This window comes from Aphelocoma coerulescens, chromosome 7, assembly GCF_041296385.1.
Source record: "Aphelocoma coerulescens isolate FSJ_1873_10779 chromosome 7, UR_Acoe_1.0, whole genome shotgun sequence".
Classification (NCBI taxonomy): Eukaryota; Metazoa; Chordata; class Aves; order Passeriformes; family Corvidae; genus Aphelocoma; species Aphelocoma coerulescens.
The window spans coordinates 29,402,538-29,420,983 of NC_091021.1; the positions used below are offsets into that span (position 1 = coordinate 29,402,538).

At 41.9% G+C, this 18,446-nt stretch overlaps 1 protein-coding gene across 1 annotated transcript in view; it reads right to left on the minus strand.

The window, feature by feature from the left end:
- The window catches only part of ADCY5 (adenylate cyclase 5), a 205,305-nt gene that overhangs the window by 52,269 nt on the left and 134,590 nt on the right, over window positions 1-18,446 (minus strand). Inside the window, exons 4-7 of the mRNA XM_069021086.1 lie at window positions 5,077-5,188; window positions 4,775-4,902; window positions 1,002-1,160; window positions 660-801 (exon numbers count right to left, since the gene is read on the minus strand). Coding sequence (XP_068877187.1) covers window positions 660-801; window positions 1,002-1,160; window positions 4,775-4,902; window positions 5,077-5,188 — 541 coding nt within the window. The remainder of the gene's footprint in view (window positions 1-659; window positions 802-1,001; window positions 1,161-4,774; window positions 4,903-5,076; window positions 5,189-18,446) is intronic.

Below are 18,446 nucleotides of genomic sequence, written 5' to 3' on the forward strand. Positions count from 1 at the left end.
ACCATTTTTAAAAAGAATACAAACCAGTGATAATTTGCTGTTGGCAGTGTCACAAAAAGAAGATATATCAGCTGAAGTCCACTCAAGTTTGACTTGATCCAAGTTCAATTCAGTAATGCCCTAATAGCCTTATTTTGTGCAGCCTGACCCATGTCATAACTGGTATGATCTCATCTTACTATCACAATGATCATCCATCACTACAATGGGCCAGTTTTTCCCATCTTCAGAAAGAGAGGCTGAAAAGCAATGATAGGAGCTGCTCTAATCTTTATGGTCATTCATCTGGTGAGACAGTAGACAAAATCACCTCTAATCTGACAGAGAAAAGATCTTTGGGGTTTTACTCTATTCCTTTAAGCACTTCTACAAAACACATATCTATATTAACAACATTCTTCCATGTGATTTTGAAAACAACTTGAGGATTGATTTTGAGGAGAATTTCTTTGAGAGAACTAGAAAGAGCTTAACACAGACACCTTATGTGGTTGGTGGCTATTCCCTTCAATGCACATAAAAGTTCAGGAAGAGGAGAGAGAAACAGGAATTTTTGTCACTGAAAGTCAACTGTCTCATCTAGAAAGGCTTTACTTTGGTGTTTCAGAGACATCAAGTTATTAAAGGTACCTAAACCTGTTTAGTTTGTTTGGTCTTACCCGCTTCTGGCTGCACCGTACAATCAGGAAGGTCTCAATACTGTGCTCTTTCAGATAAGCGTTGCGCTCCCCTCCGAAGCCCAGCTCCACCTCATAGTCTCCATTGAGATAGTTCAGGGTTGCTTTTGTTATGTGGATGCGCCTTGAACGAGACAAAAGACAAGCAAGTTCTGTAGACTCTGAAAAGTTGTCACCTAAAAAGCCAGGTCCTGTCAGGGATGGGTTCCATGTACTGGAACAAACAAGCAATAAACGCCCATTGATTTAGCCATGCTACTACTCTTACACATTTAATATGTGAGTTTCATGGATATACACAACAGCTTTGATGAAACAACTTACCCAGCTTTGCCCCCTGCTTCCATGTGGTTGGCTAATGTAACATCGTTGGACCACACATCAAACTGCCACTTCCTGAGGCCCAAGACCCCGCAGTGAACTCTCCCACTGTGGATTCCGACCCTCATGTTGACATTCACGCCTGTAACCTCACGGACCAGTCTGAAAAGAGATGTGGGGGAGAAGGGGCATTACTTACAACTGAATGGTTGCAGTCAGCAGCACATACTGGCATCCAGAACACAAAAATCCATAATGATCCATAAATTATTCACATATGCACATGGGGCTACTCATCAACATCAACAGGACAACAGGACAAAACTGGACAAGCTGTACTGCTCTTGGATGGCCAGGCTGGCCAAGAACAGCACTAATTGGAACAGGGAGCTCTTGGAGTAAATCCATGTACACTGAACTCAGGACCAAGTTGAGAACTCATAAAAAAAATTATCTCTGGGCAGTAAAAGGATTAAAGTGCTGGTCTCTGATTTCCATACCAAAGCTGGACATAACCTGCCAGCACTCGGCCTCATTAAGAGTAATAGCATGTTGCAAAGAGAAAAAGGAAATTATTTCAGAGATCTTAATTTGTCTGTATGGCACCAAGCATCAACTCTTCCACAGATGAAATATGATATGTGTGTGAAATACCCCACTGAAGCTGGAAAGCTTTAACAGGCCTTACAGTAGCAAAACCAGAGAACCACATCTGTTGCAGTCAGCAAACAGACAGCTACAAATACTCAAGTTCTGATTGTAATGAGGTTTTGGATGCTCTGCTTACTCACAAAAAGACTGCTGGAATACTTGTGGGTTTTGCCCTTTTGGGGCAAAAGTTAACTTCAATAGCTGTTCACATGAAAAATATATTTAGGAGTGTGGGTAGGAGAGAGTCTTGATGAGGCCTTCAGAACAACTCTGCTTCTCGTTATTGCCAATCACATCATTCTCAGAATGTGCATGTTTCACAGGCAAATTCACCTATCATGTACCACTGTCCCTTCCTTTGAGAAGTAAGTTCCTTGCAGCAAGAAGGTACTTTATACCTTCTTTATACCAGATTTATACCTTTATACCAGATTTCAATCTCTTCAGTTTTCAAGTTCATCCAGTCCTTTCTAGATAACATCATCTGGATAGGTAAGTCCCCCCAACTCCCTAACATCAACACAGTTCTAATATTTATGCTTTCGTTATTAATGAAATTGCATGATTAAAGATAGACCAATTCTGGACTCCGGTTCACTCTTAACAGTGCAATATGTCCCTTAAAAAACAGTGGCCAAGATGACTTCTTGTTGAAACAGCTTCTATCTTCCTCGAGTTCCTTTCTCTTTATGATCCATATCTTATGTTTCAGTACCTACTCACTGAAGTGACATTCATTATTTTTATTAACAAGCAACAGAGATTCTCTAGCAGGTAAAGGAAGCTGATATGGGTAAAGGTGTTATGAACTGAAAGAACTCCAACCACAACACTCAGGAAAGGAACAGGAACTGGGGTAATAAAAATGTAGCACCCATAAACCTCACAGGAACAACACAGCTGCAGTTCCTCCCTCCAGTGGGTGCTACAGCCCCTCCTGCACCCCCTGCCAAGCCATGTTACTGACATGAGACCAGGGAAATTTTCTCAGTAGAGTCATTGATGAGAAGGTGTCTTTGTCCAGACTTTGCAGCAAACAAGTAAGTTTGGTTCTTCTTTATAGACAAATGAAATAGCCTTTGTTACCTTCCTTTTCTTTTTTTTTTCCAACTCATTTATACCAGCAGTACAGTGAATACAATTTTCTTGAAATCTTTTCTATTTGGGGTAACACTCTCTGCTGTTATTAGACACAGATGAAATCAGCCTACGGGCAGGGCCCAGTGTTGGTGAAGCCTGCAATCAAATGTGCAGTAGTTATTTGTTACCTGCAATCAAATGTTCCGTATCTATTGGTTACCTTAATTGTGAAACCTCTTATCTTGATCCTTAGGGGAGGAGGGGGGAAGAGGGAGAGCAGGGGTAGTGAGAACAGAGTCACCTTCCAGACTTATTAAGAGATAAGATTGTTAAATGCATTCATTATACATTGAGTGGGAAACAAGTTTTAAAGGCTGTTGAAGAGCTATTTGTAAACAAACACTGAGTGCACTTCAGCTCTGTGTTTATTCCAAGTAAGGTGGGTTGCAGCTAATCAATGAAGTCTAGACATCCTGGTGTTATCCAGCCTTGTGGGGGATTACACAGCAACACGTGAAGATCTCTGGATTTCATCAGGCCCACTACTGGGCAATGGATGCAGTGTTCTGTTGGTAGGGCTGGTGGCTAAGGATTGCTGCTTCTTGTGTTTGGCAAGACCCTTTGTCACCTGCTACTTAACTGTATTTCACCTGGAAGAAACAGCATTCTTTCAAGGGCTACTGGAAACTAGTTACTTGCAACTCCTTTTATTTTGCACATTGCATACAAACCCCAAAAGGAAACTGGTGCAAAGCAATGGAGTTTAAAACCAGAAGAGGAAAGGTAGGAAGTCTGGGCAGTGTACACTGTATACAAAGCAAGGGAATGCTGTTGCATACTGTGCTTTGAATGGAGCCTCTTGGGTGAAAACACTGCTTTTCACCTGATGTATTTGTGCTATGAAAATGAGGCTGAAAACTCTGGGGGTGTACTGATGTCCTTGCAGAAATTCAAATGGTTAAGGAGGTACTGTACCAAGCTCAGTAAATAGGTAGCTTTAGATTTTATCAAGCTGAAGTGGAAACTCCATCAATTTACTGTATGGAATAAGAGGAGAATTGCCTAGAGATGATCTCCTTTTCTGTTGGTGCCACTAATACTTCAGAAGATCCTTTCAGAAAATAAAAAACAGAAGAGAAGGGAAAGAGCAGGAGAGTCTGTGCATCAGGGATGTTGTAGATATCAAGGTCAGCTCAGTTACTATCCAAAACTGAACTTTGTGCCTAAGCTTGCATACACTCAAGATGACCAAATAAATCTTCCTTCCCTGAATTCTGAAATAATTGGCCTGTGAAAGCACATGTACAATGCAAACAATATTCAACACTGTCTGTAATCCTCCAAGAAATAAAAACTAGATACAGGTCTCCTATTTGTTACTCTCTAAAGACAGGAATGGTCTGGACTAACATCATTTCTAGTCTGACCTCAGGAGCAGGCAAAGCATCACCAGAGGTTTTAAAAGAGAAAAATAAAGATGAGGAAGCAAATAGAAATAAAGAAGAAGACCATGAATCTGTCCCACTCTGTGCCAGACCAACTTCGTGCTTTATTTCAGTAATTAACTAAAGTGAGAAAGCCTTGAATCTGACCCATTTGGCATAGGGACACATAGAGATGGATTTGTTGAACTAGACAAGACAGACCTTAGCAGAGCAATTTTAAGGTGAGTAAAAAACTGATTTAAAAAGATATAAATGAATAGCGACTGAAATTTAATAAAGTTATTATTAATCCTCTGAATTCACAATTCTGTAACTCACTGGAATCCTCCTTTGGGAACAAGACTTCCTGTAATTATAGTAACCTTTGCCTTTCTCATCAAGAGACTGAGCTCTGATATCCACATGGCTGCATAGACACAAGTGTCTGTTTTGCTGACATCAAACCTTTACAGCATTTTGTTTTCTTGTTCCAGCTGGTTTCCCTGTTTGCTGGCCAGAGTTCTTTGGTTTGGTTACCTTGCTCCTAATGTAAAAAGACCTAACAGAAAAGAAAATCTACTTGCATTTGTTCTGAGCTTCTATGGGGAATATGGTACTTACGAGATGGCCTCTATCATATCCATTCCCATTTCAACACAGCAGTGTGCATGGTCAGCTCTTGCTTCTGGCAACCCAGACACACAGTAATAGCAATCACCCAGGATCTTGATCCTTAAACAGTGGTTCTCCTAAAAAAAAAAAAAAATAAAGGAGAAAGAAGTATTCAGATTATATTCATGCTTGCAATAGCTTGCCTTTTAGGGCAGTGAATATTTAAGAAATCCAGTGAACCAGCACAGTATGTCATTTTTGCAACAGAAGAATAAAAACAAGAGGAAACAAAATTATAATAGAACACTTACAGCTGCAAGCTTATCGAATCTGGCAAAGAGCTCGTTCAGTGTCATGACCAGCTCCTGAGCAGTGCACTGGGAGGCCAGACTTGTGAAACCCTCTATGTCTGCAAAGAGGATGCTTGGGAAAAGAGAAAAGAAAAAAAAAGGTTACAAAATTTGTTGCTGATGTTTGTGTAAGTGTAAATTCCAAGGTAGAAGTCTGGGATGGGGAGGCATGTAGGGGTGTCCCAGCCCTATAGCAACAAGGAGATGAGCAACCCTAATGGCACCTTATGATGCAGCCCCTATCACACCTGCAGTGCCCAGGAGCTCCTCTCAGTAAGGCTGCAAGCACAAAATGACCATGTGCTGCCAAATGACAATTGCAACTTGCCAACTGAGGCCAACCATGGCACAAGGATATCACATCACCCATCCGCCCAGGAGGGACTGGGAAAGCCCTGTGAAAGCAGCCCAGACTGGTTTGAAAGCACAATTATTTGAATCACAAGTATTATTAATGAGCCTTTGATTTCAGTGAATCAATATTAATGTTGTACTGCAAGGACAACAGTGGGTTGTGAGTTTCTTTTTAACTGCACGAAGATTCTGTCTCATTGATAATTACAACATGGAAAATACTGACTTGCAATCAAACCCATCCATTATGGCAAATTTAAAACTATTCAGTAAAACAAGCAGCAGACTGCATCTATCTAGATCTAAGATAAAATGTATACATACATGCACATTCATATAAATAGAAAATTCATAAGCTCTACTTGTATATTTGAACATTTATCCAGTGGTTGATTTGGTCTTTGAAGTTGATTATTGCCATCAAGCTGTACTTGGAAAAGAAATTAAAAGTCTAAATAACAACCACTTTGGAATTGTTTCTTCTTTGTAAAATAAAACTCCAACAGGCTTTAGGCAAATTGCAGAGGTATGTTTTCAGTTGGAATTCCCTGCAATGTCTTCAGTCAGAAAGCAAAACCAACAAAAATATTTTCACAAGCAATTTTTGCAAAAAGCCTGAAACACATTTCAATTCTGGCATGCTTTTCATATTTTCCTTCTACATTTCAACTCAAATAAATCACCAACCAACCAAACATATTGTATTAAATACTTCTTTGTTAGTCAGACTGATGCTAAAATGTACAAGAAAAAAACAAGACAGGAATGCAGGGATGTCTGAATCAAAATATACTTTGCCATTTTTAAACACTTGAGAAAACACACAAAAATAAATCAAGATTCCACATATTTACAAATAAAAGTAAACCTTCTGAAGAAACACACTTGAAATCAAATGAAAGCTTAGACAAGTCTGTATTGCTCATAAGCAACTTAAGTATGTGCTAATATGTAATGTACAAATGGGAAATGTCTCCAGTTCTTGCGGCAGTAACAAAATGTGTCTTGTTGCTAGCACGTTCCTCTTCCAACTTGGGGCAAATTGCAAACTACTCACTTTTGAACATGTTCACACTCTTTGCTTGTGTGCATGTTGCAACAGCCTTGTGTTAGAACAGGAGAAATAAAGATCAGCTGCTGCTCTGACATTCAGGTGTCAATGGGTGTATCTGAAAATACTACACAGGGAGGCCCTGAGCCTTCTGCTCATGCCTAATAAACATGGACAAATAACTGAGGTTGCTCCCTCCATTCCCCATTACTACCATGCTAGATAAACGGATCAGACATTTCTAGAAGTCAAATTGTGGCAATATTTTCTACCACGCAAATGAAGCAATCAGCAGAGACCTATGGAGCTGCTCTACACACAGATTTGTGTCAGCTGGCCAAGCACCTGAGTGCATTGCAGCTGTGTGACCTGCTCTGCCACCAAACAGCTACACCACTGAGCTATCAGAAGACACTCTCTGGGGCACACAGGCTGCAGGGAATGGAAAACCTCATCAGGATATGGAAAGGACTGCATGTGAGATGGCAGAGGACAGGTGTCTGGGAACTGAGGACTGAGAGGACAGAGACACATTCGTGTCAGGCGACTGGAGAAAGAACAGGACACGAGTCACAGCAAACAGTCCTTGTGAACCTGAACCAGGCCTGAAGCCTCAGTCCTCTGCTCTCAGCAAAGAACTCTGAAAGCCTCTAAATCCCATTTTTCTCCTCTGCCTAATCTGTCCCCTCCACACATCCCTGCTAGCACTGCAGCTCCAGCAGCAGAGACACCAGCCATGTTTCTCAGTCCCAGTCCTGCAAGGGAGGAACAGGGACCCAGGAACTTCTATTCCTATTGTTATTAGCCCTTGTAATGCATAAAGTCAGCCTGCTCCCTGTAAAACAGCCAACAATCCAGAAGTGAGTAGGAAAATGGTTTCTCTTACAGTAGCCATCAGGGAACAGCACATGATCCTCATTCTGTGTTTAGTCAGAGCTGTTATTTGAAAACAAAGCCTGTTATATCTATGTCCTTATACACACAACCCACATGCAGAGATGACTGAAGCACCTCCAGACCCTTCCAGTGCATCTTACCCAGACTAGCAGCCTTAGAGATTAAACACACAGCTTCCCACTCCCCTTAGCTCCTCGCTCCACACTTCAGTCTTACATATCAGACTACCCTTAGCAATGAAGAGATTTTATTAAAGGACCATGGTGTTGGGGATTGTGATGAAGAGCCCAACTCAAGCCAACTGTTCATCAGTCTTCAGAGGTAATGCCATTTCCTTGCTGGTGGGAGGACAATGCCTGTAATGGGCCTCCCTTGGGCCAAAATGTGCAGTAAATGACAGTGACCAACAAAAGGTCAAATGAAATAATCATTATAGCTATAAAATATCGTGAGATAAGTAAGGCAGTGGTTTAGCAGTACTATTAGCTGAAGCTGATTAGAAGGGAGTGACCACACAATCTGCAGTCTGGGCATCAGCAACTATTATAAGCCCTGAGTCCCAGTCCCTTCATCTGGGAAGCTGCTGCTTTGTGGAAAAACCAGTTTAGCATGTAATTTAAATGTTGTAATGGCTTCAGAGCTCTTGATATATTTTCCATTCCATCACTGTCTTCAGATGTACCATCTGATTGGGTTTTGTCCAGCAGTAACCAGGGTATGACCTCAAAAAATACAGAAAATGGTTTATTTCTGGGAAAGACAGAGAAGAAAAGAGGAGTTATCATTAATTTTATACGTCTTTTAAAATTCTTTCTGTTTTATTTTGGTTGAAAAGTACCACAAACTGTGTTTTGGGGTAGAGGTGAATACTTTCCTAAGCTCCTATTTCAGTTCCTATTTCCAGCAAGGACTGGCTCAAGATTTCATAGCTGTACAAGGCAAGTTCAGTTTTATGCCTGTTGCCCTATGTGGCTCATGATACTGACAGGAAAAAAAGATGACAAAGAGCCTGATGGCAGATCCTGCCAGCCTCCCCTCTGCTTAGGGACCAGCCTGATACCTGCCTGCTCTCACCCAAGCACCAGGCAGGGGAACAGAAAAGGTGGGTACATGGACTAGAACACCCCATAGCTGCTGGCTCCTGCTGATTCCACCATTTCTGAAGGGCAGCACAGGGCAGGCTGGGCTCACAGCTCCAGCTGCTGCTGCCATGGGAATGCCAGCCTCTGCCTGAGTTTGGCTCTTCCCAAAACCACCAGGACACAGTGGACTGTAAGGCCTCCATGAATGGGATGTCTGGCTGCTTTCTGCACAGCGCTTCAGAAAGCTGCAAAGGCAGACTGAGCTGAAATGGAGGGAGGCACAGCTAGGAGGCAGAGACAAGAAGAGAACACCCCCAACCTGCTGAGCTCAGCTTTCCCATTTTTTGGTCTGTAAAGCACTCACACAACAGTTAAGATACACCTGGACAAGCAGCTCTGGAATCAGCAGAAGCCTGAGTGCAACATCCCAGAGACCAGCTCAGGTCCATCCCACTGCACATGGAGTCTGACCACTGCAGGTCCTTTAAAACTACCTGCTGTAAGTCAGGTGATCCTTGCACTACTGATGTACCCTGAGGCAGAAGCATCACAGGGTCTTTGGGATGGCAAAAGAGAACTTTCTTTGCAAGTGTGCGGGGGAAAGATTTGAGAGATTTGGCAGAAAGCAAAGAAGAACATAAGGAATAAGAAGAGCTAAGGACAAGGTGGGAAGCAGGAAACCACATGAGACATTTAAAAACCACACACATCTACAGAGAATGATTTTGAAGTGCAGACTTAAGTGTCTGAAGCTAATACAGTTATCAAAGGAGGGACATGACACAGGTTTCCCTGCAAATGCAGGATTATTCAAAATGCTAAATTAAATCATCAGTGCTTCTAATGTAAAAACAAAAAAAACCAGTCGTGTTCTATTTCAAGACGTGCGCACCATGCACGCCAGCCACAACATAAATCAAGCAAGGCAAGAAACACAAACCCTATCACCATCACAACGGTAATGCCAGTCATGAATATAAACACCATGTGTTGCTGGAAACCAAACACCACAGGCACTGCATGGGAAACAGAACAAAACCCCAGACTCGGTGAGCTTTAATGGCTTATAATAGCTGCAAAGTGCTTCTGACTGGATATGAACCAAAGCCATGGTATTTTACCACAATGAGCACTACCTACAAGAGAAGAAAGAGTTAATATGTCATAATGAAATAATCACTGTTCACTAGAAACAAGCATTCATGAGCAAAGATGCAACAAGGATGCCGCTGGCTATAGACACAGTCTGCCCTTGCTGGGGAACTCACTAGGCTAATGGGTGAGGACAGTGTCTCAGGCTGCTACAACACCATCCACTGCAATTGGTGTTGAGTGTCATTAAGTCATACTGTGAACAAGGAAGAAGAAAGAAGAAGGACGGACTGGGATAAAGTTGACAAAACTCTCACTTGAAAGGCTGGGTTAAGCTCTTAACACCAAAGTAGGCTTTCAGAGAACCACAGTAATGTTAAAGTTGGAAGGGACCTCCGGAGGTCATCTTGTCTAACCCTCTGCCCAAGCAGGGCCACCTAAGTTGGCCCTTGGTTACCCAAGACCGTGCTCAGATGTCTTTTGGGTATCTCCAAGGTGGGAGCATATCTTCAGCATTTTGGCAAATGAGTTGATTTTTGCACTTGAACATCTGTTTAATAGCCAGCTCCCCTCCAGCAATGTAAGCACAGAATTATTTTCCAGCTTCAGTGGCATAAACATAGTATTAAGTTAATCTAGAAGTTTCTAGAATAGACAAGACATCAAGATACATCCAATCTCTCCTTCTTAGTTATAGCTACTTGGGGATGGGATGGCACAGAGGTCCTCTGTGTGCTCTCTCTTCTACTCAGCCTGTGCACAAAATAGGACTCCAGCTTCCAGAAGCACTGAGAACATCTCATCATGCACTTTCCCTGCTGAATTTGATAGCAGCAACAACAGAAGGACAAACCAAAACAAGCTGAGGACAAGTTCACAGCAGTGACCATGGTCAGGCGGCAGCATGTCTGGGAAAAGCAGCACAAATGTGAGCAAGGGCAGCAAAGCCCACCTAGGGAGGGTGAAGTGGCCCACACAGATCATTGTGCTGGGTGACAGCCCAGTGACCAGTCCAGCAAGCTACTTCTAGACTATCTCAGGTCTCAACAGCATGTCAGCCTTGCTCTCTAGGGATGTCTATGTGACAGGCTAAAGACACAGCCTTAACGATGCAAAAAATGTTCTCCAGAACAGCAGGACATCAGACAGAGCAGAGGTTAAAATTTTTCCTTTTCCTACAGTCATGGGAAAAAAGCAAACACAACATTAAAAAGATACACACTCTATCCTAAACTTATATGGTCATTTCAGAGAAATCCATTTGGTATTGGAAATCACCTGCTGTTTCAAGTGAGCCCTAGCACTGCTGTGACACATCAGCTGGCACAGCTCCCCCTTGGGAAGCAAGACTCATCCTGCACCACGACAGTGTTCCATCTTGAGATCAGTCATGCTGGCTCCCACTTGCTCAAGAGGGTGAGAAGGCACATATGTACACAAATGTTGTGATAAGCAAAGGAGTACTGGCAAGACAGAGAAAAACGCAATATAGGAGGAAATACACACAAAAACCTTACAAAACCAAAACTCTGGAAAACTGTGAGCCTTTTTTCTTTAAAATAAAAGGCAGAAAGCCTCCCTCCCGTCCCTCTTCCAAAGCTCCCTAAAATGTAAACCAAACCCACATGCCATATTTGAAAAGTTCACTCTGCAAGGCCATAATAAGTGAATCTGGTGACAGCAAAAACCAACAAAGGAGCAGGAGACCAGATGGCTCTGGGAGACACTGGTGGCAACGTGCAAACTTCCAGACAGCCACTGCATGATGACAGCCAGGCTCATTGCAAAGACACAAACTGCAGAGCCCTGCCTTGACTTGATTTTCTCGTGTTTGCTCTCAGGTGAGTGTTACTGGAGGTCAGAACTGCCCAAGGGGCTCATCTGGGAGATGCACATTCCAGCAACAAACACTGCACATTTGTGGCTGCAGCTCTGTCTGCATTAGCAGTGCTGGGAATGCCCCATGGAAAGGATCTGGCCCTGCTGCTGCTCAGGAGCTGCTGAGAAAAACGGCACCATACTGTCCGTCATGGTCAGTGCTCCTCACCTCAGTGCCTGTGGTCTGTCCCTCACTGCCAGCACAGGAAATGAGAAGAAATTTAGATCCTGAAATCACTAACCAGAAGGGGAAAAATGCACCAGTCATTCAAAGAAAAGTTTTTCCATGACCTCCCTAGGTCTACAGTTTACAAGCATGAGTAGCATCCCCAGTTACTGGAACTTAGCTATAGCTAGGCAACACCAGTACTCTTCTTTTTTTTTCTTTAAACATGAAAAACTTGCTATCCTCTCCTTCTAAACATTTGGAATTACAAGATCTTCCTATTTCAGCAGACTATATTTAACCATATTGATTTTTCAATGGAAACAGGAGTCATAAATAGGCTTTTGGGAAGAAAAACTACTTGTGGAAGGCAAAACCAAATAAAAATAGATATGCAGTGGCTACCAGACAAACTATAGATGTGACATATTATAGATGGCTTTGAGATGAGTGTAAGGAATTTTATTCCTCCATCATTGCCAGCCGAATTAGATGCTGCTGTCTGTCAAACCTGAAAAAGAAATCCAACCATCCTAAATAAGACTTTGTGTTAGTAAGAAGGAAGAAATTTAGATGTCTTTCATGTATCTAAGAAGGGACTGATGGGAATGCCAATTTTTTTCCAGTTGTTCTGGTCAGGGGAAAAAGCCATGTAAATGCTAAAGATGCCAAATCCATTCCATCTCCAAGGAAGCTGAAGAGAGCAAAGCTGAAGGATAGTGCCTTTTGCAGGAAGGAACCATGCGTAGTGCTGACCCCGACCTTGTGCCTTTGCTGTGACTCTGAGCAAGCCCAAACCCACCCAGGTCTGCCTGACCAGTACAAAAGAGCTGGCAGGTCTGTCCAAACTGGACCTGAATCCAGCTCACACCAAAATAAATCTCAGATTCATTTTTGTTCCACAAGAGAAAGGAGAAGCCATATTCTGGTTTTCAAACTTCAGGTGTACTTTTCCCTGTGAGCATTCCTGCAGTCTGTTTGCTGGAATTAGAGCGATCTCTGATATCAAAATCCTGCTGTAAACCAATAAATAGGACAACAGAGCTAAGAGAATTCTGAAAAAACCAGACCAACACAGTTGTAGTTCTATTCAGGGCAGGAAGGCACTATTCCTACTATTCCTTCCTGCCTTCTCTTTGAGACAATGCCTTGAAAAATTGACTGAAGCTATAGAAGCAGCATGGTAGGACAAAGAAACAACTAAAAATTTAGGCATTAAAGCAAAAGACAACCTGTTGCAAAGAGGCTGTGTGCCAGCAATCAATCGGTTGTCAGGGAAGGCAAGAGAGAATAAATTTTGTCACAGTTAACAGTTCCACATGTACATTCTAGCTCTGGCACATGGCATAGACATGAAATTGCCTCTAATCAGGTTTGTGATGCTTTCTGTTATATATTGCTCAGGTCTTTGTATTTGATGAAGAAAGAATGAGCTCTTCATAGCTGTGAAAACTGCCTTCAGTCTGTTCTTCTCTGGTATCATGGATATTCAGGCAAACAATGATGCTTTTGTATTCCCTAACCAAAAAGCTGCAGTAATTCTGCATGCAGCCGTCACTTCAATCTACCCTTGCTTCTTCGCTCTTTCCACTGCCTTTCCCACTGTCCTGTCCTTTTGGGATTTATTTACTTTGTCATTTCAGCCAGTCAGGGTTTTCCTTCTGGAAAGTCACTACATAATGAAAACACTACATTAGTATATAAGTGTCATAATTTAAAACATTAAGGAGCAATTGTGCCATTCCCAAAGTGGGTAGGGTAGCAAAATACGCAGACTCCCAGTGGACCAGCTGAGAATGGACAAGTGAGGTGATGATCTGTGTACACAATTGCCACTGGTAGCTTGTTAGATCAATAATACAAAGTGGCCATTTGGTGGGAAAACTGAGTGCTGAAGAACATGAACATCAGTCTTCCTGCCCTTTTTGGAACAGTCAGTATGAGTGGACTCGCTGCCCCCTCACTTCTATGCTTTTAAAGGTAGTTGAGCTGTTGTGTTTTTAAAATTACACTGATGAAACAGTAAAGAGAAATGGCCCCAGAGCATTTAGACACACTTAACTGTGCACACTTTAAAATGGTCACTTTTCTGAGAAACACCAATGAACATCAGTGGAGAGGAACTGTAAAATTAAGACAATTCTTTGTCAGTTATTTTCAAAGTTGAAATGACTGTCCAAAGAAAATGGTGCAGCTCATTAACTGAGGGATCAATATTATTTGATTAATAAACAAACCCAATAATAAATTTAATAATAGACCACATCATGTTTTCAATGATAAGGGAGATTAGTTGCAATATCAGAGTCAAATGAAAAAATCCTGCAGGAAATTGAACTCATTATCTGGTTGTTGTACACTACATTAATTTTCCTTATCTGATAAGAAGCAGTAATGAATAGATACCCTCAACTCACAAGTAAAGTCTCCCAACTTTACAAGGACTATAATTTAACATTAAGGGGTGTTTTTCCTTTTTAAGATGTGACCTACCATCACATCTTAATTGACCAGTAGCACTTGGGTTGATAGCTATCTTTGGTTCCCTTTGGTGACACAGAAAACTCCATCTTCCATGGAGAAACAAGGTAAATAGAATGAAATTCTGTACAACCAGTACCAGCAGTAAACCCACTCCTCCTCAGAAGGCAGTTCAGGTGAACTCACTGCGTAAGGTTTTCTATGCAAAGATGGTCCTTGAACAGGGAACATGAAATTCCATGCATCTCTTCAGCCTCTAACATATCACATATTCCAAATATTTGGCATATTTCCATGATTTCATAGGTAGTAAGCAGTGACATTAAGCAACTGTTAAAATGTCATTGGTGCTAGAAAAGCAACACCACACTATCTTCTAGAGACAGAAGTATGGTATATGGATAAAATCCATAAAGATGCTCAAAGTGTCATGGGAAAACCCTGACAAAGTAGGAATGTGAATCCTGGCCTCCTAAGTCCAGGAAACATCCACACAAACCCTACTCCTGACATGATGGAGTGGGAGCCATGGTGATGTCAGGTCTGCTCACTGCATATGTAAGTCTCTCTAACTTTCCCCTAAATCTCCCCTGATTTTTGCAATCAGTGGTTTCTTCTCATAATGAAGCAGACATATAATTTTAACTTGATTTCAAGGGAATTACTGTAATTGCCACCACCAGAATAATAGATCTGCATATAAAGAAATGGCTTTTCTCTTGCATTTTCCATTGGAAAATTTAATTTCTCTGTTAATGCATTAAGATATTTCACTAAGCTATTTGCTTGCTACTCTCAATACTCACAAAATATTATCTCCAAATGTAGTTCCTGCAAACAGCTATTAGTTTACCAGTGAACTAATATCAATAAAATCAACAGAGTCTGACCAGATCTTTTCTATAGCATAGAAAGCCACCTTGGAGACCACTTAAAACATGTAATATGGTAATGTGTCTCATAGCATAAAAATAAGAGGAAAGTTGCTGTTTCAGGTCTTTCTACACCTTATGCAAAACCAGTCTATCTAATTTCTGTTTACTTTCTATGCCACCACAGTAGCAGTAATTTTGGTTTTCACAAAGCTGCATGAAATGGAATTTAAGTGCTGGGGAGGACACATGCCCATCTGAAGGCTAGCACAGCTGGCAATAAAATTGTGGCTAACGAGTCACAGGACAAACAGGTTGGGACTTTCCCTGGTGGGGATCTGGGGAATCCAGAGCCGAATTCACTTGCAGAGAAGGAAGAAGTTTGAACAAACTGCCTCAAGTGAAATGTCTTTTAGAGTATCCATGTTAACAGCCACACAGATCCTGTCCCTAGCACAGATACATTCAGGTTTCTAATAGATGCCTTGGATTCGAATAATTTGCTCTTCCAGACAGGAGTAGCCATGACTGTAGTAAAGGGTTTCTAAAAAAACACGTCCGTGTTCTCCCTGGGGGTCTGTGCTGTAACTGCAGGAATTGATGTGGTACAAGTTTCCAGCATGAACAGGGCCTGGGGCTGTCGGGCAGATCTGGAGCAGTGGAGAGGGCAGTGGGAGGAAACGGAGCATGCAAACAGAACACAAACAGTAAAGATCTTTAAACAATCTGGAATCTGCAAATGGCAGCTGTGATACTTGGTGTTTGTATGGCTGGGTTTAATGCTCTTATAGTTCAGATACCAGGAGACGATTCCCTATTCTTATGCACCAAGCCACTCTCCGAAAGCCTGAAAATGCTTAGCACAGCTACTCTATTTCTTATATACCACAATAAACAAACTTGCAAAAGTGCTGGGTTCTAATAGCCACTGCAAAGAAAGAAAGAAAGGCGGGGGAAAAGCGCAGCAGCCCACACAACATCAAATGCTGGTAGGCTCAGTGCTAAATAGCAGATGATTCTTACTGAATAACTGCCCTAGATTTTGCAAACAATACAGAGAACAGAAATAGAAACCCATTTACATATTGCTGTTAATAACTTTATTTATAGTGTCACAGCTAGAGCACAATAACTGCAGCCATGGCTTAACTTGAAAGCCATTCACTGTGGAAGAGTCAGACAGACACTGTTTTCTCAATCCTTATGCAACCGAAAAAAAATCCTGCTGACAACATCCAGTCACCAGAATCCTTGTAAACAGAAAAGAAGTTAACAGCAGTCAAAGGCAAAAGCAAATCATCCCCAGGATCGCCTTGGCCTCTGCATCTTCTGGGTACTTAGGACATGCTGTGGTTAATCTAAGACCACCGGGGCTAGAAACCCTGGCAAATAATTTTTCACTTCAGTTTGAGCCTTGAGACAGCATCTTACAGGAATACTTGACTTTTGTTTAATTTATTTCTTTGGTTGTTATTTGTTTGTTTGAATTAAGTAATACAGACAGGGCTCAGAGTAAGTCAGCAGCTACAATAAGAAACAGTATGTGTCCAGCATTTAAGAGAATCCTGCCCATATCCATGCTGCCATCTACATGACTGTAGCCAAATCTTACCTGAGAGTCAAAATTCCTGCCAGCTAAAATACCACTGGCCTGACACAAAAGACTGGCACAACTTCAAGGTTGTGCAGAAATGTACACAGAAATTTGTATCCTTGATTCCATGGTATTTTGCAAATGCCTGCTATTTATAAGTAAATGGAGTGAAATTGAAAGCAAGGAAACCATCTCCTAAGACCCTTCACCCACGATGTGAGAAAACATGGATCTAATTTTTCCTGTGAATCTAGCCTGAACTGGACAAGTGGCTATTTTGGATTGGGAACAGGGGTACCCTCAGGATCTCATGCTACAGCTGCTCATTACATATAAAATACTCAGAATAATTAGAGGCAGAGACAGCAAGCGCTCCGCTCTGCCCTGCTGATTACGGTGCGCGCTGTGACATGGGACAGTGGGATTCAAGCCGCTGCTCCGGGGTTTGATTCCTTTATGTGAAAAAACGAGACAGAGTTAACAAAAGAGAATGAGGATGCCTTCTTCATTTATGGCCTCTCCTAGGAGATGTGGCCTCAAACGCCCTCTGGTACATGGGAAAACCAAATCCAGATAACCTACCCTGGCACGTGGGTTGAGCCTCTACACTCCTGAGGAGCATGGTGTGCCTCATCACTTGTGCTTCTTCAGGTCTTCACTACCACTGTGTTGTACTTTCTGCCACATGGAATGTCAACTGAATTAATTAATTCTCTGTGTTTCCATTTTAGAGAGGAACAGAGAGAAGCCCCTTTGGCACAGCAGCCCAGCCGAACTGCCCCTCTCGCTCCCCCTGCAGATACAGCCCGTGCCCATGAGAAGTGCCCAGCACAGAATGTGTGTGTTTGTGCACACTCCCTGCTTGCTGCTTCAGCACAACTCCTCAGACCCTTCAAGATGTAGTCATCAGGACATTTCTGCAATGGGAGCCAGGCATTTCTGAACTCTGATCAGCCTCACTACCAAGTCAAATTAAAGAACTCATGGTCTGTCTCAGTTTTTAAGTTTACAGAGAAGATACCATTTTCAATTTACTCCTTCCCCCATTGCATACTTCCAAGGAAAAACAGCTCAGCAGGCAATTTCAGTGTTCCTGGACTTTGAAAGAAATTTGTAAACACTTCCAATTTCAATAACAAAATTTTATTCAGTTTTCAGTTGAAATTTACAAAGAGTATGGGGTATTAAAAGCAGAATATCCCTTACAATTTACACTGTAACAATTTTGCCTCTACATGAGATGTGTGTGCCTCTACATGTGTTATCCTAAACTGTGACCTGCTGGCCACTATTCTGCAGAAGGGGAGATCTTAAGGAAGAAAGGCAAGGATGCGAGTTTTTTCTCATCTTTAATTGAAACAAAGTAGAACTATTAAATGAAAAGGCCTCTTTTTCTCTTGCCTGGAAAGGAAATGAATCTCACAAAGGGGCTTACAGTAGTTTTGAATGCAATCCAGAACAAAAGGTTCCAAATGAAACAGAATAATTATACTTTTATGGATCAGCTCTTGGCATTTGTTGAAGCCTGATCTGTAACTGCAATTGCTCAAGTTCCCCTGAGCAGAAGCCAAAGTTTTGTTTGTTTTGTTCTACAAATTAATTCTTATTAGCTCATTCTTTGGAAACAGCCAAGGCACAAAGCAGCGGTGCATTGGTGTGCATGCTCCCGGGAAAGGAGGCTCTCCACCAGCACTGCAGTGGCCCATAACTGTCCACTGTCTACACCTGCTTGTGTCTGGTTTCCATTCTCCCTTCTCTTTCCCTCCAGACATGCTAACAATTGGCAAACTTGCTCCTTTTGTTCCAAATTTTTTTTGTCTTTCCCATATTTTTTGCCTACCTCTCCTCCCCACTAATATCCCAT